General features: G+C 28.9%; 8 protein-coding genes across 18 annotated transcripts; 5 read left to right on the top strand and 3 right to left on the bottom strand.

The window, feature by feature from the left end:
* Positions 1-2532: 2532 nt before the first annotated feature.
* Positions 2533-3844, top strand: LOC124947983 (NADH dehydrogenase [ubiquinone] flavoprotein 2, mitochondrial). Its single transcript, XM_047490914.1, has 4 exons — positions 2533-2693; positions 2871-2933; positions 3005-3463; positions 3575-3844. Exons 1-4 carry the CDS (start codon positions 2637-2639, stop codon positions 3746-3748), a joined length of 753 nt encoding a protein of 250 aa, XP_047346870.1. The 5' UTR covers positions 2533-2636; the 3' UTR covers positions 3749-3844.
* Positions 3845-3860: 16 nt separating this feature from the next.
* On the top strand, positions 3861-9028 carry LOC124947978 (mismatch repair endonuclease PMS2). 2 transcript variants are annotated; one of them, XR_007100565.1, is made up of 6 exons: positions 3861-4234; positions 4328-4487; positions 4659-5887; positions 5967-6216; positions 6291-6778; positions 6864-9028. XR_007100565.1 is itself a non-coding variant. In XM_047490905.1 (5 exons), exons 1-5 carry the CDS (start codon positions 4148-4150, stop codon positions 6617-6619), a joined length of 2055 nt encoding a protein of 684 aa, XP_047346861.1. In that variant the 5' UTR covers positions 3861-4147; the 3' UTR covers positions 6620-9027. The 2 variants fall into 2 exon arrangements, 1 of the variants encoding a protein (XP_047346861.1); XM_047490905.1 differs by having other exon boundaries at positions 6291-9027.
* LOC124947982 (glutamate-rich WD repeat-containing protein 1) lies at positions 6766-10597 on the bottom strand. Of its 4 annotated transcripts, none has more exons than XM_047490910.1 (5): positions 10582-10597; positions 8620-8747; positions 7923-8416; positions 7405-7812; positions 6766-7318 (listed from the first exon to the last, which is right to left on the bottom strand). In XM_047490910.1, exons 3-5 carry the CDS (start codon positions 8414-8416, stop codon positions 6829-6831), a joined length of 1392 nt encoding a protein of 463 aa, XP_047346866.1. In that variant the 5' UTR covers positions 8620-8747; positions 10582-10597; the 3' UTR covers positions 6766-6828. The 4 variants fall into 4 exon arrangements, with proteins under 4 accessions (XP_047346866.1, XP_047346867.1, XP_047346868.1 ...); XM_047490911.1 differs by lacking the exon at positions 10582-10597 and adding an exon at positions 8905-8920; XM_047490912.1 differs by lacking the exon at positions 10582-10597 and having other exon boundaries at positions 8620-8762.
* LOC124947985 (40S ribosomal protein S8) lies at positions 9904-11407 on the top strand. Its single transcript, XM_047490916.1, has 5 exons — positions 9904-9927; positions 10334-10464; positions 10701-10952; positions 11045-11174; positions 11257-11407. The coding sequence occupies exons 1-5, from the start codon at positions 9924-9926 to the stop codon at positions 11364-11366; spliced, it is 627 nt and encodes a 208-aa protein (XP_047346872.1). The 5' UTR covers positions 9904-9923; the 3' UTR covers positions 11367-11407.
* A 1317-nt stretch (positions 11408-12724) lies between these two features.
* On the top strand, positions 12725-14185 carry LOC124947986 (40S ribosomal protein S8). The gene is made up of 5 exons (XM_047490917.1): positions 12725-12750; positions 13112-13242; positions 13479-13730; positions 13823-13952; positions 14035-14185. The coding sequence occupies exons 1-5, from the start codon at positions 12747-12749 to the stop codon at positions 14142-14144; spliced, it is 627 nt and encodes a 208-aa protein (XP_047346873.1). The 5' UTR covers positions 12725-12746; the 3' UTR covers positions 14145-14185.
* LOC124947977 (protein kinase C-binding protein 1) lies at positions 14034-20493 on the bottom strand. 6 transcript variants are annotated; one of them, XM_047490904.1, is made up of 10 exons: positions 20341-20493; positions 20100-20227; positions 19425-19922; positions 18383-18804; positions 17967-18291; positions 17681-17861; positions 16574-17605; positions 15755-16450; positions 15386-15678; positions 14034-14893 (listed from the first exon to the last, which is right to left on the bottom strand). In XM_047490904.1, exons 4-10 carry the CDS (start codon positions 18784-18786, stop codon positions 14777-14779), a joined length of 3048 nt encoding a protein of 1015 aa, XP_047346860.1. In that variant the 5' UTR covers positions 18787-18804; positions 19425-19922; positions 20100-20227; positions 20341-20493; the 3' UTR covers positions 14034-14776. The 6 variants fall into 6 exon arrangements, with proteins under 6 accessions (XP_047346860.1, XP_047346855.1, XP_047346858.1 ...); XM_047490899.1 differs by having other exon boundaries at positions 15755-17605; positions 19425-19632; positions 19714-19922; XM_047490902.1 differs by having other exon boundaries at positions 15755-17605; positions 19425-19596; positions 19714-19922.
* On the top strand, positions 19790-25028 carry LOC124947980 (myotubularin-related protein 9). Of its 2 annotated transcripts, none has more exons than XM_047490906.1 (8): positions 19790-20970; positions 21079-21244; positions 21327-21613; positions 21696-21799; positions 21871-22175; positions 22270-22593; positions 22664-23961; positions 24439-25028. In XM_047490906.1, the coding sequence occupies exons 1-7, from the start codon at positions 20815-20817 to the stop codon at positions 23062-23064; spliced, it is 1743 nt and encodes a 580-aa protein (XP_047346862.1). In that variant the 5' UTR covers positions 19790-20814; the 3' UTR covers positions 23065-23961; positions 24439-25028. The 2 variants fall into 2 exon arrangements, with proteins under 2 accessions (XP_047346862.1, XP_047346863.1); XM_047490907.1 differs by lacking the exon at positions 21079-21244 and having other exon boundaries at positions 19791-20037; positions 20848-20970.
* LOC124947984 (Golgi SNAP receptor complex member 2) lies at positions 24739-25826 on the bottom strand. The gene is made up of 2 exons (XM_047490915.1): positions 25562-25826; positions 24739-25460 (listed from the first exon to the last, which is right to left on the bottom strand). The coding sequence occupies exons 1-2, from the start codon at positions 25699-25701 to the stop codon at positions 24947-24949; spliced, it is 654 nt and encodes a 217-aa protein (XP_047346871.1). The 5' UTR covers positions 25702-25826; the 3' UTR covers positions 24739-24946.
* Between the last annotated feature and the right edge of the window lie 168 nt (positions 25827-25994).

Raw genomic sequence — 25994 nt, 5'->3', positions numbered from 1 at the left:
AGATATTGAAAATTTGGCGGGTTTTTAGAAGAAAAAAAAAGGAAAAAAAGAAAAAAAGAAAAAAAAATTCTTGATATATCGTTAAGAGACGCGCTTATTTAGATCCGATATCATCGATGACGATATTTAAAGATCGATCCTCGATAATCGATAAAATCAAGTTCCTAAGCACGACGATCGTTAATTTTCTTAGTGCCAGGAACAAAAAAAAGAAGGAAGCCCGTGTTTCCTTGGAAGGACATAAGCGTGTTTACATGTACCTCCGCTTATAATGAGAAAGTCTAGAATAACAAACGCTACTTTCGATCGGCGACGCTCACACGTACTTACTTACTTGCTCTCTAAAGACGATCGAGAAAAGGTATATCGTTTAGGGGCAAAATGCGTATCGAAGATTTGCGATCTTCGTGATTCGCTTCGAATGCTATATGCGATATGCGACACGTGCGACTGGTTGCAAGGCGACGCGAGATGAAAATATGCGAGACCGTTCAAAGAGAAAGAAAGGAAAGTAAGAAATAAAAAAGAGAATCGTGTAAGATCCGATTGTTGTCTGTCTCCGTCGTCTACGCTAGAATTACATGTATAAAATGTACCAACTTTAAGATAACGCTATTTAGATTAAGATTCAAGAAAAAAAAAAGGGAAAAAAAAAAAAAGTTATATCGTATATTCGCAGTTTAGCTGGCGACAGTTAGTAACAAAATAAAAAGACCGAAGAGAAAAGGTGCGCGATCACTTCAATTTTAAATCGTCAATTTGTAATAATACTTTCTCATAGATCTTCTTAACGATCGTTTGGCTTCGCTCATTCATTTTTTTTTTTTTTCTTTGCTCCCCTTGGGGAAATAAAGATTTCTATCTTATTTTTAAATAGATGAACCATTCGTTAACACGCGATGATACGCTTTATATTTTATGATTTATATTCCATGAATCTTTTTTGTTTGTTTTGTTTTGTTTTTTTTTTTTTTTTTTGTTTTTTTATCATAAATATTCGACGATTTATTATTCGTTCGATTGACGATCGCTAGAGCATCACGAATAAAAGGAAACGAATGTTAAAGGATTTCCAATCATGCCAATATATCGTAGAATATACGCGATGTCACATTAAGTGTGCTATTTATACCTCCAAATTATTATATCGATTGCTACTACTGTACCACACATGAAACTTAGACGCGATTAAATTATTAGATGTACCGTTGTGTATTGTGATGTAATAAATGTGACTAGTTGTACGAGAAATAAAATGCAATGAGTATGAAAGAAAATCTAGAATACCTTTAACTTCATTTATTCACTGCACAATATTCCAACTAAAACGAGTATTCTATCTCCGCGAAATGGATAAAAAAAAAAAAAAAAAAAAAAAAAAAACATTAATATTATCGTTTTTTGATATTGGTAACGCCACGTAGCGTGTTTAATGGAGAGGTTTAATGATTGCTAAACTTACCGACTGTAACTAATGAACTGATTGATTTAAAAACTAATACGAAAAAAAAGAAATCTGCATTATCATAATATCCTATCGATAATTGCATTGTGTCATTCTCATGGATCAAACCGTCTATCGGATAAAGTAGATCTACAGACCAACATTATCGACGAATCATCGGAAACCGACTTTCTTATAAGATTAAAATCGTTAAAATAAAACATCATTGGATTTATTGACGAATTCGAAGAAACGAAATAATGACTACAATACAATTCGACAATATATATATATATATATATATATATATATATATATATATTTTTTTTTTTTGAAAAATTTTACTCTATCAACCTATATTGATATCGAATTAAATCATCGATTGCACGTAATCTATAACTAGACGAAATTATACTTCTTGCGATTTAAATAATTCTTTTCAATGCGAGTTATGAGCTAAAAATTCAAACTATTCCAACTTTATATGCATCGAAAGAATATTTTCTTGCGAGTCAAGAAATCAGCCAAATAAATGCTAAGAAGATATTGATATCGTTTAAAAAATATTAGACAATAATACCTGTTATTCTAGGATCACTTTTCTGCTCGAACTAGATGAAAAAATTGATATTGTTAAAAGTGAAAAAGCAAAATATGTCGGGATCACTGCATTCGTTCTACCGGCAACCAACATGGTTGCCTTGTTGCCGCGAAAATGGAGAAGAGTTTTGGAACTGCCGTGATCTGATTGGCTGTTCGTTAATTTACAGGTATCACGTGACTTCATAAATGCATATTTCTAACAACTGATATTCTTCGCATTAACTTTTTAAACTTTTAACGCGCTATTTTACATTACATATGAATAAATACTTTCGAAGAAAAAAAAAAAGAAAGATGATAATGGTAGCGCCTCGAAATACCGTAAGAGGTTAAAAGTCTTATTGAAACTTGTCATTATTTATATTCTATGACTTTAACATATTTAATCTCATCGTTTTTTCGAACAGTAATTAAAGTATTTAATATTGCATATTGCGTACTATTTGTTTACTTTACTCTTAATAGAAAGATATATATATATATAGAAAATAACTCGTACCGTACGCCATCTGCTGTCGGTTATGGTTAAGTTAACTAACTATCAAAAAACATCGATTGACAAAGTAACAAAATATTAATATACTCCTGGATGTATTCAACTTCTCTAAATATGTTAACATCACTTCGTGTATTTCGTACGCTTTTAGTACGTAATTATATATAAAAAGATTTATTATTTTTCAAATTATTAATCTTCTTTTTTTCTTTTTTTTTTCTTTTTTTTTTTTTTTTTTTAATATAATCCAACTGCACCTTATGTAACCTTCGAATCATATTAAAATAATTGTTATTGTTTGACACTTATTATACAATTTTTCTATAGGCTTCTACAAAAAGCAGAGGAATACAAACGTCATCTAACCATGCATCCGAACAGCTGTTCAATGTACGTTGTAATATTTTTTATTAAATTCTTGAGAATTTTATTTCAAACGTAATACCATTTTTAAATTGTAGCATAGAGATACCGAATACAATAATCCCAGTACACCCTTCGAGTTTAATGAAGCAAACAAAAAACGTATCGAGGCTCTTCTCAAAATTTATCCAGAAGGTCACAAACGTGGTGCGATGATACCTTTATTAGATTTAGCTCAAAGACAACATGGTTGGCTACCTCTCTCTGCTATGCATAAAGTTGCAGAGATTCTCAATGTACCACGTATGCGTGTTTATGAAGTTGCTACCTTTTATACAATGTTTAATAGAAATCCAATGGGAAAATATCATATACAAATCTGTACGTGTACTCCATGCTGGTTACGAGATTCAGATTCTATAGTAAATGCTGTAACCGAGGCTGCATGTTGCAAACTTGGTGGTACTTCTGAAGATAAATTATTTACAGTATCGGAAGTAGAATGTTTAGGAGCATGTGCCAATGCACCAATGTTCCAAGTTAATGATGATTATTATGTAAGTGATTATAAATTTTCCTTTTTCATAGATAGTTAATTCTATTGTAAAAAAAAAAAAAAAAGAAAGAAAAAAAACAATTCTATTATCTGATTTTATCTATCTTGATAGGAAGACTTGACTCCTGAGAGTGCAGCAAAAATAATAAATGCATTAAGAAAAGGTGAAAGACCACCACCTGGCCCTCAAAATTCACCTAGATTTGCTGCAGATCCAGCTGGTGGATTAACATCCTTGAAAACTCCACCTCCAGGGCCAGGATTTGGTGTCAGATCAGATCTATAAAACAAAATGTAAATACAAATTTAGTGTATGATATATGTAAATGATTTAGCAATGTTCAAAAACATTATAAATAAAGTTTCCGATAATATAAAAATAGCCATATATTTAATATGTTAATTTTTTTATAAAATTGAATATTATAAAAAAAAATATACTTTTTTGCGGGAGAAATCCCATCGATTACAAAAGACTGACGAAAGAATAAAAAAAAAGAAAAATATAAAATTTAAAAAATTTTCGAAAAATATGTGATATAAATAATGTTTGTAGTTATCATGCCGGTAAAATTCTCGGCATTTCTCGTACTGTCGTTTTCTGAGTTAAGTCGTACTGAAAGTGAAAGATTTATAAAAGATATATCTACAAAATTAACTTCTTTTTATTAAATATCGAAATATAATGTATGAACCAATTGCAACAACAGAAAAATCGCAGAAGATCGAGGCGATAAACAAAGAAACAATACATCGTATTTGTTCTGGACAGGTAAGGTTAACCGTTGAAAAAAAAAAAAAAAAGAAATTGATTTATATTATCAGTCTTATAATATTTTTAAAGCAAAGCTATGTAATCGTATAGGTAGTGATTGATCTTTCAATTGCTGTAAAAGAATTAGTTGAAAATAGCTTAGACAGTGGAGCTACAATTGTTGATGTAAAGCTAACAGATTATGGAAAAACATGTATAACTGTCTCAGACAATGGAAGTGGAGTTGAAGAACAAGATTTTGAAGGATTAGGTCAGTGATTAAATATAATAAGAATTCATAATTAAAAAAAAAAAATATTTGTTCTTACTACAATATCATTCCACAAAGCAAATTTGTTTACGTTTAAAGTACATGTGTTGGAAGGATATATATATAAAAAAAAAAAAAAAGAATATTAATTTTTTCATATATTCAAAACAGGTTTAAAACATTATACGTCTAAACTCCGTGAATTTTCGGACTTAACAGAGGTAAATACATTTGGATTTCGTGGAGAAGCCCTAAGTTCATTATGCGCATTAGGTGATCTAAGTATCGTAACCAGACATTCGACTAATGAACATGGATTCAAATTGGAATTTGATAGGAATGGTTTATTAAAAAAGAAAGAAATATATGCTAGAGAAAAGGGAACGTCAGTTCATGTAAAAAATATATTTAAAAATCTTCCAGTTAGAGCAAAAGAATTTCATAGAAATATAAAAAAGGAATATACACGTACTATTCAAATATTATACAGTTATTGTTTAGTTTCCGTTAATGCAAAAATATCATGTACAAATACAATCTCAGGAAAATCCTCTAATCTTATTGTAAGCACGGCAAATGCGGATAGTGTTCTTAAAAATGTTATTGCTGTCTTTGGTAAAAAATCTGTTGATAGTTTGATTCAAGTTGAATTACAACCGCCTGATGAAACAACCTTAGAAGAATACAACTTACCAAATAATTCCAAGATAGACTTTGATTGGGAATGTTACGTCAGCAGCTGTGATCATACCTGTGGTCGTTCTACTCCTGATAGACAATTTTTTTATGTAAATGGACGACCTTGCGATCTTGCAAAAATAAATAAATTAATTAATCATATATATCATAAATATAACAATAAACAATATCCTTTTATATTTTTAAATTTAAAATTGAATCAAGAATGTGCTGATATTAATGTTACACCAGACAAAAGAACTATTTTGTTCACACATGAAAAAATAATTTTAGCCTCTGTTAAATTTAATCTGATAAGAAAATGGGAGTCCGTGCAAGGAAATTTTACTGTGAAAACCTTGACAGAATTAAATTGTGGATTTAAAAGAATAGCTTCTTCTATTCATGAGGATCCACCAGCAAAACGAATACAACTTTTTCATAGATCCCAAAATATTGAAAAAAATAATGAAAAAGAAGCGCACATAGAGACAGACAATGTTTTTGAAGAAAATAATGAAGTTGTGGAAAAATTATTGAACATTGAAATACCTATCAATATAGAAAAAGTAAAAGAAAAGTTCTATGAAAAAAAGAAAGCATCTAAGAATGACGTTACTAAAAATGTAAATTTGAAGTACAAAGTACAAATAGAAGCTGATCAGAATAATGAAGCTGAGAAAGAACTGCAAAGAGAACTTACCAAAGAATCGTTTACAAAGGTTATTATAATAATATCAAGTTCGGCATTCTAATTCTTTCTATTAATTTAATATATAAATTATAAGATATATGTTACAGATGGAGGTTATAGGGCAATTCAATTTAGGTTTTATTATAGCTCTGTTGGAAAATGATCTTTTCATAATTGATCAGCATGCAACAGATGAAAAATTTCGTTTCGAAAAATTAAGTAATGAGACGAAACTGAAAACTCAAAAATTAATTATACCTAAACCTTTAAATCTTTCATCTTTAAATGAAACTATTCTCATAGAACAACGAGAAATATTCGAAAGCAATGGTTTCGAATTTAAAATAAATACTGGAGGTATACTAATCATTATGAAAAGCTATATTTTACTTATAAAGATTCGATAATTAATAATAATTATTTTCTTTCAGATGACGTTGGAAAACGTGTAGAATTGATCGGAATGCCGGTTAGCTTTGGCTGGCAATTTGGACAAGGAGATATAGAAGAATTAATTTTTTTAATTAAAGAAGGAGCGATAGAAAATAAAGTTTCTTCTGAAATTCCTCGTCCAAGTCGAGTTCGGCAAATGTTAGCATCAAGAGCATGTCGCAGCGCAGTTATGATCGGTACTGCATTAAATAATGCAGAAATGCAAAAATTAATAATACAAATGAGTCAAATGAAAAATCCTTGGAATTGTCCACATGGTAGACCTACAATACGACATCTATTTTCTTTATTCCTAATGAATGGATAATATTAAACAATTCTTTTACCTAAAAAATACACGAGTCAGACGAGAAAGAAATTTTCTATTCTTGAATAAATAACACTTTGTAATACTTATGATAACGTATTAAAAAAGTGGCAAAATTACATTAAAATTAATTAAAAAGCACAAAGGAAATAACAAAAAGTATATTCTTCTGAATATTTTGACAATATATAATTAAGATTATAAATTTATTAGACACTAATGGTACGAAATATATTGTATCCAGAATGTGCTGTTGATATTATAGTACCAGGACACTGTGGATGCCAATGTAATTCCTTAATGTCTGTTTGACCTTGATGTATAAACAGTAACTGTGGAGGCAAATCTGTTATTTCATTGTCTTTGGATTCTTCTGAATGATCTACTTCTACTGATAGATCCCATTGCGCAATTTGGTCATCCGCACCACCTGAAGCAAACACAGTGGCTTCTTGAGGATGCCACTCTACAGTTGTTACAGGTGCGGTATGTTGTTTAAAAGTTGCAAGAGGAGTTGATCCATTTGGACTAAATTCTCTCAAATCCCATATACAAAGTAATCCGTCATCTCCTCCAGACACAAGAAATTGATTTTCTTTGTGATTCCAAGAAATGACGTTAATATCTGCAGTGTGTGTTCCAGAGACCGATAGCATACACGCGGATTGTGGACTGACCCTTGTATCCCATATCTTTATACTATACAGAAAACAAAATTTTTGTCAAGTACAAAGATGTACTCATGTTTTTAAGTAATATATATTTATATATAATTCATAGAAAACCTTTTATCAACCGAACAAGAAGCCAAAACATTTCTTTCATTAGGAGACCATTGAATATCTTCTACACTATACGGTGCATGTGAATTATAAGGCCTTTGATCGACTTGCCAAGTTCCACTAGTATCACTTCCACTGATGCGCCATATGTGTATATTACCCTTACAGTCTCCAGAAGCTAATGTGCCTTTTTCTGTAGGACACCAATCAAGACCATATCCTTCGGTAAGATGTCCATTAAAAGTAAACAATGGTTTTACACCACCATCAGGTCTCTCACATTTTTTACGATATGAAAGCAGTGATTCAGTATTATCAACTGCTTTCAATTGTTCATTCAAATTCCAAAGGTTTACTCGACCTAATTCACTCCAACTTGCTGCTAATGTTGTATGCTCTATTTGCGTACACCTAAAAATATTATTATAGTCGCATTTTATATAAATGTTCCAATAATAATATGTAATAATTATATATTATACATTAAATATATACATATATTTATTATATATATTCTATACCTTATTCTATTAACGCATCCTTGATGTTTAATTGGAGCAACCGTCATAATTGGAATTCGTTCATCGTTCTCATCTTCAGAATCGCTTGATTCGTCTTCTGAATCTATATCTTTTATCCCATGCAAATTTGTCATTTTCATAACAAGAAGATTATTTACATGTGCCTTTGCAGCTTGAGTACCAGCAACAAGGTACATGCTAAGGGGATAAGTTTCTCTATCGTTACCAAGATCATCTAATATTATGTCAAAGCTAAGACACGGTGCACCAGATTGTGCATGATGCAACATACGATACGTAGATTTATCAACAATAAGTTCCTCCTCTGGATCTAAAGGTTGTCCAGGTAGATACACTTTTGATTCTACTTTATTATCCTTCTGATCCTCATCTTCATTTTCTATAATTTTTTCACTTTCCGCATCCTCGCTACTATTATCCATACTTTCATCTTCAGTATTATTCATTACTTCATGATCCATTTCTTCCGACATCTTTATAGAAATTTGGAAAAAAAAATGAGGAATAAAAATTCTGTAAGAGGTGTACGAAGAGAAATTAACCTCAAAAAATGATACTAATTAGATAAATAATTATTAATAATAATACATATATAATATTGAATTAATATTAAATATTAAGTATTATTTGATAGATAGATATAATAATGGTATAAAAATATCGAATATTTATTTACCTTTAACAAAATTCAAATTTGTATATACTATTCAAAAGCACAGGTCAACACGTGTATGTGATTGATTCCAAAATGTATATACACGATAACTTGCAAATTATGTTTCCTGTACGATCTACTTCTGCCATCTATATTTGAATATAATAGAAGACTATCAATAAAATATATTAATAATAATAAAAATTGTTTATATCAATGAACGAAATGTTAGCTATGATTTTTAATTTTATTTATGCAAATATTTTTCTAAATTTTATTAACGATTGATCAATAAATATATCTTACAAGTAAAACTTTCCACTAGACTAGTCATAATACATTAGAAACCATAAAATATATATAAGTAATTATTCCCAACAAGTTATTATATAATTATATATTGTTATTGAACAATCTACTCAATAAAAGTAATCTCCATAATATAATTAATAATATATGTATATTATATTATCTATTCGAGAATGAAATAAAAATTTTAACAACAGAATATTTATTTTAATAATGTAAAGTATATATGTAGAGGCAAAGCATAATTAATTTTTAAATTAATAATCGTATAATTGTTTAAACATTATAAAGTTAATAATCCTCAATTCCATTGATATTAAATAATTTAATTTTATTCAAATACGCGCCGTCCTTAGATACAAATTTTCAAGTTTAAGAATGTTAATTATGTATCGCTCGTAGCCTATGTGACTTCAGCGACAGATACGGATAGAATTTGAATTACAAACCCAATAGGAAAACAGTATTTGAAAATATATTAATTGAATAATGTTTGTTAATTCTATGAACTTTATACTTTTTGTTTCTATTTAAATTTAATCACACGGCTAAAGTGCTTTTAAGCAAATTTTCGGTTATTTATAAAATAATATTCACAAGGCAATTATCATATATAACTTAAAAATTGATTATAAATAAAATTCTTACTTATCATTTATTCATATCTGTTTAATAGTAACTTTAATCTCATTGAATTTCAAAAAGAAAAAGTAGCAAGATATTGGCTGAAATTTAATGACAAATTTAAATTAATAAACGAATTAATTATCGAAGTAAAGTATATATATTTTATGTATATATATATATATATATATATATATATATTTGATAATATTTACAATTTAAAGTTTATATTACTTATTTAATTCTATGAGCCAAGTTTATTTAATAAAAATTGGATTCATATTGTAATTAGGTACTCGTATAGCCTACATGTGAATGAAGCATAAGCATTAAAACGGAGAGCTATCTCAGTGACATTTACTAGTTCTATGTTTCTTTTTTAATCCGGCGAGATGGGTGAGTTTCTCGGTTTTACAGAAGTTTGTTTTTATCGAATTACATCTGCATTTTCCGTGAAAAACATCTTTACAAAATATGAAAAATTTGTATACAATGTAATAATCTAAAGATTCGATATTATATTGTTTCAAAATTTGTCCTAAAAATTTGTTTAAATTATATCGACTTTTAATGGTTAGAACCACTTTTCAAAGTTTTTGTACAATATTTTATAATATATAAAAATATGTATTAATGTAAAGTTAGTCGATATTACTCGTCCGCATTTGGAGATACGTTTTAAAATTTGTTAGAAATGACACTACATTGAATTAATAATAAACATTCGAATAATTAGAAGTTTGTAATGAGATTTTATGTATGTTTAAGTAAAACGTATATAGAAGATGCTTTTAATGAATAGGTATATCGCGGGATCATTGGCATAAGAGGAGAGCAACTGGTGGAAAGAGGAAGCCTATCCGGAAGAAGAGAAAGTTTGAATTAGGCCGTCCAGCTGCAAATACTAAACTTGGACCTCAACGTATTCACACAGTAAGTTTAAGATTCAGATAAAAGTGTGAATAGTTTATTAAACTGGATAAATTTATAAAAGTCTATTACATTAAATTTTGTATTTATCATTTTATTATGTAATGATGATCACCTTACCTACTCTGAGAGTTATGTTGACATTTTCCCACAGCGAACTGATTCATACATAATCAATGTAATTTTGTTGTTTTTATTTGAAATTACATAATTGATGCGTATTATTTTTTTATGATAAGGTACGCACGCGTGGTGGAAATAAGAAGTATAGAGCACTTCGATTGGATACAGGAAATTTTTCCTGGGGATCTGAATGTACCACAAGAAAAACTCGCGTTATCGACGTTGTATACAATGCATCAAACAATGAATTAGTTCGTACAAAAACTCTTGTAAAGAATGCTATTGTTACTATTGATGCCACGCCATTCAGACAATGGTATGAAGGCCATTATGCTCTTCCATTGGGACGCAAGCGAGGTGCAAAATTGGTAGGTTAAGCATCAATTATATTTATGTACTTGATCTACGAATATATTTCTGGAATATTTTATAGGAAATAAAATGGAATTAAATATTTCAGACAGAAGCAGAGGAAGAAGTTCTTAACAAGAAACGGTCGAAGAAAACGGAAGCCAAGTACAAAGCAAGGCAACGATTCGCCAAAGTTGAACCAGCCTTAGAAGAACAATTTTCTACGGGACGAGTTCTTGGTATTATATGTTTAATAATTTTTCATTATTATTATATAAATCTATATGTATATATATCTGATTGGTATTTATTCGATTGCAGCTTGTATAGCCAGTAGACCTGGTCAATGTGGAAGAGCTGATGGTTATATTCTCGAAGGTAAAGAATTAGAATTCTATATGAGAAAAATTAAGAGCAAGAAAGCTAAATAAGCATGTAATTTTGTAAATAAAATTATCTCTGGATGATAAAATATGTAAAATTATTTAAGACCAATTACCTCTCTGGATCACGTAGTGCAAATAAATGTTATTACACATTATTATGTTGCTTTCTAAAAACAATTAAAATTTTAATAACTATTATTTCTTAATGAATGTAAAGTAATTGTTTATTCTATAAGAAACTTATTCTAATTACTCATCAAAAGTTAATGGTCCTTAGACAAAAACAAGGCTGGTTATTATGTTTTAAATTTCGTTCAAATTTAATTTTTTTTTTGTTTTCGTTACTACCTTATATATTAATGGTATAAAATTGCTTTGGTTGCTTAATGGTATACTTTTGTTTGAACAATTATACATACTTTATAATAGTAAATTCTAATCTAGCAGCAATGAGTAAGAAAGCTAAGACGTTTACTCGAACTTGTTATCTGACAAAATTCTTGTCAATTACCTTCCATGTCCCCAGCTCGTGAAAGCACTGAGAACAAAATCTACTCCTTCTCCTCAAGGTATTTTACATTAAAATTATTTTTTGTTAATATTGTATGAATATCTATTTATAGTTTAAAAATTTTATATAATCATACAAATTCTATTATTATGGAATAAGAAAGTTATGACACATACACTGATTGAAATTCAATAGAATACTTTTAGCTAGCAATTAAAATTCTATGCATACAATTGTATAGGTTACAATGTTTTTCTGTAATTTGTACGCTTTCAAAATGTACTCATTTTCTTTACTTGTAATATTATTATCTTTTTTCTCCTATTTACTATAAAAGCTTATAAATTCCGCCAAATTATAACACATAACAGTGTAGGTAACGTACAATTCAAAATATGTCCTATGCATATTTTTATCTGAGGAATTTCAAGTTCCTGAAATATAGTCAAGCTTGATTAAATTATGATATTCCCAAAAAAAATATCATATATAATTTAAATCCTATGATATTCGATTAAATCCTTCAGCAACTCGTTTTTAAATTCAATTAACAGTAAATAATTTACTCATAATTCATTAGTATCATTTTAATAATAATTTTAATCTCATTGATATTCAAAAAGAGGAAGTAGCCAGTTATTGGTTGAAATTTTCTGATAAATGTGAGTAGTAAACGAATAAATTATCGAAATAAAATATACATATATATATACATATTTGATAATATTTACAATTTAAAGTTTATGTTGCTTATTTAATTACGATTCTATAAGTCAAGTTTATTTAATAAAAATTGGATTCATATTATAATTAGGTACTCGTATAGTCTACATGTGAATGAAGCATAAGCATTAAAACGGAGAGCTATCTCAATGACATTTAGTAGTTCTATGTTTCTTTTTTAATTCGACGAGATGGGTGAGTTTCTCGGTTTTACAAAAGTTTGTTTTTATCGAATTACATCTGCATTTTCCGTGAAAAACATCTTTACTAAATATGAAAAATTTATATATAATGTGATAATCTAGAGATTCGATATTATATTGTTTCAAAATTTGTCCTAAAAATTTGTTTAAATTATATCGACTTTTAATGGTTAGAACCACTTTTCAAAATATTTGTACAATATTACTCGTCTGCATTTGGAGATACGTTTTAAAATTTGTTAGAAATGACACTACATTGAACTAATAATAAACATTCGAATAATTAGAAGTTTGTAATGAGATTTTATGTATGTTTAAGTAAAACGTATATAGAAAATGCTTTTAATGAATAGGTATATCGCGGGATCATTGGCATAAGAGGAGAGCAACTGGTGGAAAGAGGAAGCCTATCCGGAAGAAGAGAAAGTTTGAATTAGGCCGTCCTGCTGCAAATACTAAACTTGGACCTCAACGTATTCACACAGTAAGTTTAAGATTCAGATAAAAGTGTGAATAGTTTATTAAAGTGGATAAATTTATAAAAGTCTATTACATTAAATTTTGTATTTATCATTTTATTATGTAATGATGATCACCTTACCTACTCTGAGAGTTATGTTGACATTTTCCCACAGCGAACTGATTCATACATAATCAATGTAATTTTGTTGTTTTTATTTAAAATTACATAATTGATGCGTATTATTTTTTTATGATAAGGTACGCACGCGTGGTGGAAATAAGAAGTATAGGGCACTTCGATTGGATACAGGAAATTTTTCCTGGGGATCTGAATGTACCACAAGAAAAACTCGCGTTATCGACGTTGTATACAATGCATCAAACAATGAATTAGTTCGTACAAAAACTCTTGTAAAGAATGCTATTGTTACTATTGATGCCACGCCATTCAGACAATGGTATGAAGGCCATTATGCTCTTCCATTGGGACGCAAGCGAGGTGCAAAATTGGTAGGTTAAGCATCAATTATATTTATGTACTTGATCTACGAATATATTTCTGGAATATTTTATAGGAAATAAAATGGAATTAAATATTTCAGACAGAAGCAGAGGAAGAAGTTCTTAACAAGAAACGGTCGAAGAAAACGGAAGCTAAGTACAAAGCAAGGCAACGATTCGCCAAAGTTGAACCAGCCTTAGAAGAACAATTTTCTACGGGACGAGTTCTTGGTATTATATCTTTAATAATTTTTCATTATTATTATATAAATCTATATGTATATATATCTGACTGGTATTTATTCGATTGCAGCTTGTATAGCCAGTAGACCTGGTCAATGTGGAAGAGCTGATGGTTATATTCTCGAAGGTAAAGAATTAGAATTCTATATGAGAAAAATTAAGAGCAAGAAAGCTAAGTAAGCATGTAATTTTGTAAATAAAATTATCTCCGGATAACAAAATGTGTAAAATTACTTTTGTATAAAAACCAATTACCTTTCTGAATCATATAGTAGAGAAAATTTTTTTTACATGTTATTATGTTGCTTGTTATAAGCATAATAATAGTAGGTAATTTATTTTTGAATTACTGTTACTTTTTATTATTACCAATTATGTATTCCAAGAGTTCGAAGTTATGATGTACTTAACATACTGTATGTATATAGTAAACATAATTTTTCTAGTAATACATCTGTTCAGAGACTATTCAACTTTTCATTTTTTATATTAATATAAAGTTTTTACGTATTAAATCCATTTTTACAAAGTAAATACTTGTTCAATCACCAATATTTACATACATACACATTTTTATAAAATTACTTTTATTTTCAATTTTAAGATATTTGACTTAATGCATCACAAATATACAACCAAATATTTAATGTCTACGATTATTCTATTCTAATAGCTAATATCAATATATAATTGACAAGATGTATTTAGACAAAATTATTTAAAATAGCTATTTAAAATCAGTTTACACAATGTGTATTGAACTATATTATTGATTGCAAATAGTTTTAACGTGACATCTATAATGAAAGATTTTATTTGTCTTCATTTTTAGAACATGAAACATAATGAGACTTTGATAATCCAGGTGATTTATTATGTGGTAAAGAATAAGCTCTGCACGCAGGGTTACTTACTTTCGTATTAATATTCTGAAAATAAAGTAGAACATTTAATACAATAATGATATTGCAAAGAGAACATTTGCAAATAACACTTCAAAATTTGAAAAGTTCAGAGCATATGAAGTGTAAGCCTTGCATATATATATATATATCTGAATTGTAAAATTGTTATCTTTTTTAAAGACGAATATTATACTTTAACGACTGATTGTGAATTAGTCATTTGGGTGATACCTTGCTAAAAAAATAAACTCTATTTTTTTCTCTTCCTCATATCACAAAGTATATGTTGCCTATAATAATAATAATTCCATTTTATCAGATTGACACGTTAAGCCAGTAGAAATATATAAATAGAAATATGTTACTGTAAAAAGCAAATGGTATTATATCAAGTATCTTTACAGTAATACTTTATTATTTAGTATTTTTGATTTTCAATATTACAGACTTACACCAATGGCTCTGTATACTTTACGATATATGTTGTATATTTATTATGATGAACTTGGGTATTACCTGTTGTTGACTTGATCCTACGGCTGTAGTTGTAACTATTGTAGTAAAAGAAGGTTTTTGAGCACATGTTCTCATATGAGTTGGCCAATGAGACTGCTGACATGAATAATCACAATAAGCTGTATTCCAGCAACAATAAAATAATGCTTCACGATGACACATAGCACACCATTGTTTACGTTTTGTCTCTTCGATACATTTCATTTTTTCTTGTTCTATTTCTCTACGAGTTTCTTCGATAGCTCGAAGCCGTTCTGCTTCCAGACTTGCTTTCATTTCTCTTAACATACGATCTGAAAATTATAAGAATAAATTAAAATTGTCATACTAAATTGTTATGCTAAAGTGTTACAAAAAATTATAAGATACCAGTATTGTGTTTTAGTTCTGCTAATTGTTGTTGATGTTGCCACCTCATGCGTTCAATCTGTAATCGTAAAAAGTGTACTGTGGCATGACGCTCATCGGTGGTATCATCTTCACAATTTTGACTGTTATGAGCAGCTTCTCTATATGCTTCCTCCATTAACTGAGCCATTCTTTTTGCTAATTCTTCAGCACCATGATACAAACGAGCACTAAGTGGTCCAGCTTCTGGAGGAAGTAATTGATATCCAATAGAATAATCTTTCTGAGGAGTTGGAATAGATTCTGTTGAACTAGATAATGTATTCGATGATGAATGAAGTGTAACTTGTGGATAAACAGATGGTTTGATAGAGAAAGATTTTTTTGCTCTGCTCTCCTTTTTTTGTTCTTTTGAACCTGATTTTGTAATTGTGCAACTTTCTTTACTTGTTGAATTACCCTCTGTTAATGTAGACTGTTGTACTGTATCCACCGATTTATTATTTGTCACAAGTGTTGTTTGACCTAATGTTGAATATGATGCAAAAGATCGTATGTTCTGTGATATGGTAGCGAATGTAGAAACAGATGACGTGACAGTTGGATTTGTTATTGTTTTATTCGGTAGATCGTTTTTGTCACTTTGTAATAAAGATAGAGTAAGTGGAACGATTGATTCCTTGTTTGTTAATCCTGTTTTATTTTTTTGTTCACTTTCTGAAAAAGATTTTAAAGCTTTTTCTGCATTTAACTTGTCAACTAACCTTGTTTTTGGCTTATAAACTTTAGCAGTATTTTTATTGAGTCTAGATGTTATTTTTAAAATTTCAGTAACATTACTTTTATTGGCAGTAGGTTTTACAATGGAATGTTTCTTCGATGTTTGCTCCATTTTTAAAGGTTCACTTTGTTTTGAAACTTGATCAGTAGATGTTAAATTGTCATGTAAATTACTTTTTAATACAGATGCATTAGACTCATTAGATCTTTGTAGATGAGCACTTGTATTATTTTCATCGACATTCTTTTGATCTGATTTAATAGATTCATTTTCTTCTGCTGATACATCTTCCATAGACGTCTTGTTTTCCATGTTAATCAATTTCTTCTTAAATTCACTTTGCTGCATATCTAAATTAATACTACTGTCTGAGCTTGGAGAAGATTGTTCAGAAGTGGTTAATTTCTGTGTTTTATTTCGGGATTTATTTTCATCGTCAGAAGCAATCATATCAGGATCAAGTTTGTAGTCAATAGCAGAAGTTTCAGTTTGTGATTTATCCTTGACAGAAATATTACGTTTTCGAAAAGCAGCCTTCTTTTTAGGTACCAAAAATTCAGAAGATGTACAATTATTTGGTTGAAGTGGATCGTAGTTTGGTAGCATAAGTTTTATTTGCATTGGATCGTGCGGATTGTATTGTACTTTCGGTGGTGCAAATTTAAATTTACCAAATACAAGCTCAAGTTTACGACAGTGTCGGGTAATTTCTCTAACGCATTCGTCCATATCTACTTTTCTTTTTCGAGGCAATGGAACAGGTGGATATTCAGAATATAAATAAAGATCTCGAGGTGGTATCCATGCCCGATCGTGTTCGCCGAAAAAACGGACATCTACAAAACCTTGAGAATTTAATCTTGGCATAGCTTTAGCAGGCCAAAAAGGAAAACCTTTCAATTTAGCCCATACAAGTGGATGTGGTTGACGACAAGGCTCGATAAACCATGAAGGTTGTGGCCTAAATAAGTTACGCGAATGTGCATAACAATCAGGACAAGCCTCAATTTCTGATACCTCTTGACGTGCCACTTTAATTATTTGTTTTGCAGTATTGGTTAATTTAGATGTATCAGCATAAACTCCACCACCTGTAGAAGACTTTAGTTATTAGGATTATTCCATAACAATGTGATATGTATATAATTACAATCTATCTTACGTACATGTATTATAAACAATGCAATTGTGCTGTATCCATTTTGCATCAGACATAAATGCATCAGTACTGCCATAAAGTTTTAAACGTACATTAGATTCTAAAAGATTTAAATCCATTGGCTTAACAACATAATCCAAGTAGTTTTGAGCTTCATTGAGTTCTACAGGCTTCCAAAATGGTTCAGACTAGAAAAATAAATTAATTTATTGGCAAAAGAAAAACAATAAAAAATAAGTTTAAAAATAATTTAGTAAAATAAGAATATAATAGGAAATTAAATGCATACATACACCAGAATATTCACGCATTCTTTGAACTACATTTTTAAGCAACATACATAATTGATCAACTGATAATTGTGCCATTGCAACAGAACGCGTTTCTGCATTTTCTGCTTTCAATATTGTAGCACATTCGCCACAAATCCAGTTATGAACAGAAATCGGTGGTGTACCCCCCAAACATCTACGATGCCACGATCGCGGACAAGCACTACAATGTACTTCTGTTGAATCTTTGTGACACCTCCAACAATATTTATCATTTGCATTTTTCAATTTTTTTCGTTTGCTTTTAACTTCATTTTCTTCAGAAAGTGAAGCACTTTCTTGTGTACTATAAATCATTATTAATAATGTTTATAACAACAAGTAATGATATCCAAATAATGAAAAGAATTAAAATGATTTAACAATGTAAAAATTACCTTGAAGTTCTACGCTTTCTTTTTGTATTATCAATATTATTTTCTGTTGTATCTGTGGTAGAATCTTCACAACTTTCTTTCACAGTATCTGCATTCGATGATGTATCATCTGTCAAATTTTCAGTTTCCTGTTCCGTTTTTATTTCTTCTATTCCGATATTATCTTGCTTATCGATAGTCGGGGTGACAATATCTTCTGAATCACTTTCATTTATATCAACTTCATTTATTGCATCTTTGATATCATTGACTTCGTCTACATTTTGTTTTTCTTTCTGAACAACATTTGTAGCGTCAACTTGATGAGTATGTTCTAATGAATCATTTTTTGATTCACTCAAAACTGAACATTGGCTTATTGTTTCTAATTCAGTATCATCATTCAACTTTATTGAAGTATCCATATTTATTTTTACAGATTACTAAATGAGAGAATACATGAAAATTCATTATTTTCTTAATATTTCAAATAAAAAAGACATTACCATTTTATGTGTTATGAATTATCAATTAATAAGAATTATATAATTCATGTATCTTTAAAAAATACTTTTATGTCTAATAAAATAAAAACTATCTATATATATATATATATATATTTATTTATTTATTTATTTGAATATATAAAACAATAATAATATCTAAAATAAGTGAATAATAAAACATAATATATTATCTGGCATAAGAGAATGTTATGAGAATAAAGCATATAATAAAATAACATAATTAATTAAATCATTGTGTAAGAGGAAAACATATGTGTAACTTGATATCATTAGATCACGTCCATAAATGCATATACAAATATTTTACATGTACATATATATTCACTAATTCCTACAAACTAGTTGGAACTGTATCGATTTTTGGAAAAGTAGATATTATAAATTTACAGACAGCATTATATATAACATCATGCTAAAGGAATTTATATAGAATTATACTTGAGAAAAAATAGACCAGCTACATGATATATGTTACCAACATATCTAATCAGTGATTATGAATATTGTATTGTAGTGAAAATAAAAAAGGAACTTACATTAAAAATGATGAAACTTAATAATGTTCCACGTATATTTCTATGGTAGGTAGTACATATATTCATATATATATATATTGATAATGTACAAATCGTTCATATATCCCATCCACACATATATATATATCTCAGACATATATGTATGCGTATAAAAATACTCATAGAAGTAGTGCTTTGTTATGAAAAATGTGGACAAAGCAATTACTTCCTAGAAATTTTCTATAGTAATTTGTCGATCCAAGAATAAATTTAATATTGATAATTATATTCTGTTAAATATATTACCTACCACATAATATGGATAGCTGTGAATTAAAACCGACAACACCAACTCACACGACTTTACCCCAGAGATTTCTTTCCTTTTCCTATATGCCAACTTTGCCTCTTTAGTGGTTCCATCTTTCGACGTTATATTGAATTGATAATTGGTCACGTGATATTTCGTTAAAACTTATACTTCATAACTATTGTTCAAAATTATGAAACCTGTCAATTCTGTAAATAATGAAAAATATTGTTATTAATATCATGTAACAAGAATGTTCCTTTTAAAAAATTATACATAAAAAAAATTATATTGCGATAGAAATGTTAACACCCCGTGAATGAGGTTAGAGTTTTTATAAATTAAAAACCCGTCCAATCTAGTAAATTATACAAAATTTATAATACCATATTTGTAATTATCGAAGATGCTATCGTTATATAAATATTTATTATTATCCTCCTCATTGTCATCCTTCGTTGACTTCTTTAAAATAATACAGTATAATGCTACGAAGTAATCGATTGTATAACTTCTGAAATATAATTCATCAAAATAACCTCAAAATAAACAATTGAACAAATGTTTCTTGTATATATGTGTATGTGGGTGTGTCTATATATATACATATAAAGTTATTTAACTTACAAGTAGTATTGAATTAATTCGATATTGTAAGCCATTTAAGACACTGTTACAAACATAGTAAGTGACAAGTGAGGTTAGAGAAAGAATTAGTCACGTGACTATTCTAAATACTCTTGCGAAACAACACATACATACTCACAACACATATATGGTGATATTTCATGACACCACACAGAGAACATGGAAACTCAATAAATATAGATAGCTTATAAACCCTATCGATAACAAACAGAAAGTTAACAGATGCCTTCTTGAGTTAGAATAGAAATATATAAAAAATGTGTATACATTAACGATAAACAAATTTTTTAAATTACTATTTTATTTGAAGCATCATTTTGATTCATCATATACGTGTATTATTCATTGACAGCAATCTATTGTAACATTCTTAGGTTATGTTGATCTGTCAAAGTGTTTCTTTGTGTTTCGATTATTTGTCAATAGATATAAAAATTAAAATTTATATATAAAATGGAATGTGGACATTTAATTTTGATTCCGAAGGTGGACAATGTTGTATTAATTGACAAAAGTGATGGTAATAATAAAAGTTTGGAAGGAACATTATGTATTAGTAGCCATAATCTTATCTTATCATCAAGACAAGGTGATGAACAGGAATTATGGGTGAGATTTTTATAATAATATTAAATTAAATTAATAGATATTATATAAATATTAGTATTATATTTTATTCATTTTATAAACGTTACTGATATTACCTACTTTTCTTAGCTTATATATAGGAATATCGATGTAATAGAAAAAAAATTAAATACTCAAAGTCCTGGAGGTAGTATCATATTAAAATGTAAAGATTTTCGTGTACTTCAATTGGATATTAATTCTACCGACGATTTAATCAGCGTTATGTTGTCTATAGAAAGATTAGCATCATTAGGTAGCTATATTTAGATCTATTATTTTTAATGATATAATATGTCATTCATTGTTATTATATAATACATTATGTACTTTTACAGAACAAACACTTCAATATCCCTTTTTCTATAGACCAAAAGCAACAAATGTAATACAAATAGAAGATGGATGGACAGCATTTGCTCCTGTTTCAGAATGGTCTAGATTATTGGCTGCATATGCAGATGAATGGAGAATCAGTTATTTGAATATAGATTACAAAGTTTGTAATTCTTACCCATCAGCTGTTATAGTACCTAGACACATAGAAGATAAAGTTATAATATCTTCTGCTAGTTTTCGAGATGGCGGTAGATTTCCTGTTTTATGTTATAGACATGAAGGCGGGGTAAGAGTAAAACAATCAATGCTATTTTATTATTATTAAGAAAACATAAAAATATTTAATTTTACGTATTTCATTTTTATAGAGTGTTTTATTACGTAGTAGTCAGCCAATGTGCGGTGCTACTGGTAAAAGATGTAAAGAAGATGAAAGATTATTAAATGCAGTTTTAGGTCCTGGAAGACGAGGGTATGTATTAATCATTGACATAAAATAATTCAACTACAATTTAGAATGATTGAAGGGAAACTTATTGCCAGGTATATAGTAGATACAAGATCTATTACCCAAGCTCAAAGTTCAAGAGCTAAGGGTGGTGGTACAGAAATGGATGCTGCTTATCCTCAATGGAGAAAAGTGCATAAAGCGGTGCCACGGCCTCATGATTTAGCAGACAGCTTTTTCAAATTAATAGAGGCTTGTAATGATGTAACTAGTTCTACATCACAATGGTTGTCTAGACTTGAAAGCAGTGGATGGTTAACTGCCATTCAAAGTGCTTTAAATGCTGCTTGCGTAACTGCTCAGTGTCTTCATCAGGAAGTTGCAGCTGTATTAGTTCATGGTATAAGGAATAAATATATTCTTACCAGTTATAAATAATAATATAATACAGATAAATATATGTATATATATATATATTTTTTTGTCCATTGTAGGAAGTACAGGTAGAGATTCAACATTAGTTGTAACAAGTTTGGCACAAGCAATATTAAATCCTGATTGTCGTACCGTACGTGGTTTACAAGCTCTTATAGAACGAGAATGGTTACAAGCTGGTCATCAATTTTTTACTCGTACACGACATGGACCATATCATCCTTCTCATTCTCAAAGTCCAACACATGCTCCAACATTCTTACTTTTTCTCGATTGTCTTTACCAGCTTTATTATCAATTTCAATTTAGTTTCGAATATAAGGTGGATTTATTGATAGAATTGTATAAACATAGCTACTGTTCAGAATACGGAACATTTTTAGGTATATTACTAATAAATTTATACAAATTTTCGAAATACTTTAATATATTAATTATATATTACTTTTATAGGTGATTCAGAAGCAGAAAGAGTTCAACTTCAATTGTCTGAACATACTTATAGCTTATGGTCCTACATGAATCAACCAGAAGTATTAGAAAAATGGTTAAATCCTTTGTATGATCCAAATCCTGGAGTTATTTGGCCTAGTGTTGCACCTATCAGTATTCAATTATGGAAAGAACTTTACCTTGCACACACCAGTGCTTCGTCCTGGAATGGTGCTCTTTCTTGTGCAAAACAAATAAAACAGAATCATTTAGCTGTGAAAAAAGTAGCTGTCCAGTTACATGCACAAATTAAACGTGCATTAGAGGAAATTCAAGAAGATCCTGATATGTCTTTCGATTTTGATATTCAGGAAGAACACACTCTTGTAGCACAATTAAGTTTAGAATCGCAAAGCACTTGATATAAATTATAATGATCTGAGAAGAAAAAAAAAAAAAAAGAAAACTTCATATTGTCCTAATATTTTGTAAATTTAATCTTATCTGATATAATGTTAATGAATAAGTAATTGTCACATTTGCAAATAGATCCATATTCATACCTCATTATACAATCATACAATTATATTTATTTAATTAATATCTTTTTTACACTTTGATTATTTCTGAAATATAGTTTATTATCTTTTATGAAGATTTTAAAAAAGAAATAGGTATGAGCGTGGCTCTAAAAAGAACTTTCCGTAATATAAATATATGAACATTTTAGCAATATATTTGACAATTATATTGTAAACTTTATAATATTTAAAAGGTCTTCATATTTAATGTACTTATCTATGCAAAAAAAAAATAATTAGGGAAACGACAATGGATTAAAGGACAAACGAATTGTGATATTTTAAATATCATTTTAATTTTATAATACGTACATAACAAAATTTAGTAATCGCTTATTTTTTTTTTTGTTTTTTTTTTTTTTTGTTTTTCAACGAAACAAATAACATTTTGATTGACAAAGTTACACGAAATATATACATATATATATATATATATATATATATACATATACATATACATATACATAGTTATTAATAAAGTAGTAAAACGTATAATCGTCCTTCAAATTATTTATTTGAAGGTACGTAGTATAGTAGTACAAAGTTTTAAGAATATAAGCAAGTTTTTACCGTTATTTCGGTGGGAGAGGTTAAGGGGGTAGGATTGATGTTTCGAAGGGAAAGGGGAGAAGATTGGAGGGGAACACGGCAGGTGTTCATACACAAAGAAACTGAAAGGAATCCCACGGCCATCGGCTTGAGTTGTGAGAATCTTTCGTTTACGTGTTAGATCTCCTGGTAAGAATGTACAACATCTTACTTTAATTTTATATAATTTTCTCTTTTTTCTTCATTTTATGTAAAAGAAAAAATATACATATAAATATATATATATATATATATATGTATGTATATATATGTATGTATATATATCTTTTCTATAATAGGAACAAGCGAAATCAACTTCGAAATATGTATATAATTAGATGTATTGCTTGAAATTAATATACAATTCGTATAATCCAATTGGTATATTAAATATTAAAAATATAATAAATAATAATGTTCTTTTTCACAAGTAAAATTAATCAGGGAATAATCGATTTGAAAAATGATTAGATCGAATTTAAAGCCCGGTATCCTTGGATGAGTGTGGATCTAGTCACGAATAAAATAAAAAAACGTGGACTGTATTCAAACCCATCCAGGGCCGCCGGATAATCGATTTTCTTCGGCAAGTTGCTGCTTTAAAGCGAATAAATAAACTTTTCGTAGATGTTATCTCGGGAAGAATCAGACACCACTAACTCCGTCAGCAGTCACAACGTAGAATGATGCGTTTGTAAACGGTGTTATGGTAGAAATTATGGTAGGGGAATCGAGAGAAGGGGACTTGGAGGTTTACCCTCCCTACTTCTTCGACCAGTAAACCCTTAGAAGTGGGAGAAAGGCTCCTTCAGAATCACACAAAGAAAGATTTACACGGAACGTCTCGCTTGGAATTAAATGATATTGCAGACATTGTGAAATCATTATAGAGTGTATGTCTTTCAGTCTGAAGTTACTACATTAATCTTTAAATTCGTTTCATTTATTTAAATATATATACATATTTATATCGAAATTTTCCTAATAATTTTAACACACGGTTCACATCAAGATCAAAACTTTAATATTCTGGAAAAAACAATATTAAATATATTTGTTGGAGTGTGTGAAACATGTATATAAACATACAAGTTTTTCGTTGTTTACTTATTTCTCTCTCTTTCTCTCTCTTTCTTTACGTAAAGTAAATAATGACTAGAATTATCACTAAGCATGTTAAAAGCATACCACAGAATAAAATAAATCCATCTTGACGAGCTCTTTGTTCTATAAGCCTCATAGTTGTATTTGAAAGACCTAAGGTGTTACCAATATCTACCAAACGTTTGTGAGCTCCCTTTAAAGTAATTCTTTGTGATCTTAAATTATCTAAGATTCCTGTTCCATGAGAAATAAGATCATCTACACCGTTTACTGCATTTCGCAAACTATAATTATGTTGCATATTTTGATCTATCATAATATCGATATGATCATTTGTAGTAAATGTTTGCGACAATAATGCCTCCCGCTCTGCTTCTTCTCGTTGCTTTCTAATTAATTGATTTCTCCAAGTATTCAAAGCAGCATTCAAATGACGACTGTCGTATTTAAGTTGATCAACTCTCATTTTTGCATTTTGTCTTTTGAAAGGTGAAATAGGTGAAATAGATCCTTTTAAACAAAGTACATCAAGTCGTTCACAGTTACTGAAAGCATTTGTTAAAACTTACATTTAGTAAATAAGTCATAAATTATTACTAGCAAAAATAATTAGTAAAAGCAATAATAAAATTGTTGCTTTGACTACCTGTTGATGAGACTGATTTTGGATTCTATGGCATTTTCTATTTCCTTTAAATCCAGGTTAGAAGGATTTTTTTCCAATTGCGAGAAAAGATGTTGCGTTTCTTGAACTAATTTATTCGTTTGATGATATAACGTCTCCATATTTTAGATAAACTTATGTCAAAAATTTTTTGTAAAACTAAGTTTTAACAATAATCGTACGATACACTTATGACGTGTACCTGCAAACATACATTGAACATATTGAATGTATCCAAGCATAGGAAAGAGGCGACATCTTTGATATGACATACATAATTACAAATTATAACCACAAATAAATTTTAATCAACAATAAAAGATTAAATTAAATTAAATGTAAATTTTAATTATTTTTTTTCCTAACAGTGTGTTAATGTTAATGTAATATAATTTATTTGACAATTATTTAACAA

Source organism: Vespa velutina, chromosome 3, assembly GCF_912470025.1.
Source record: "Vespa velutina chromosome 3, iVesVel2.1, whole genome shotgun sequence".
Taxonomy (NCBI): domain Eukaryota; kingdom Metazoa; phylum Arthropoda; class Insecta; order Hymenoptera; family Vespidae; genus Vespa; species Vespa velutina.
Note: the sequence above shows the minus strand (reverse complement) of the source record. Positions and strands in the feature narration are given on the sequence as shown.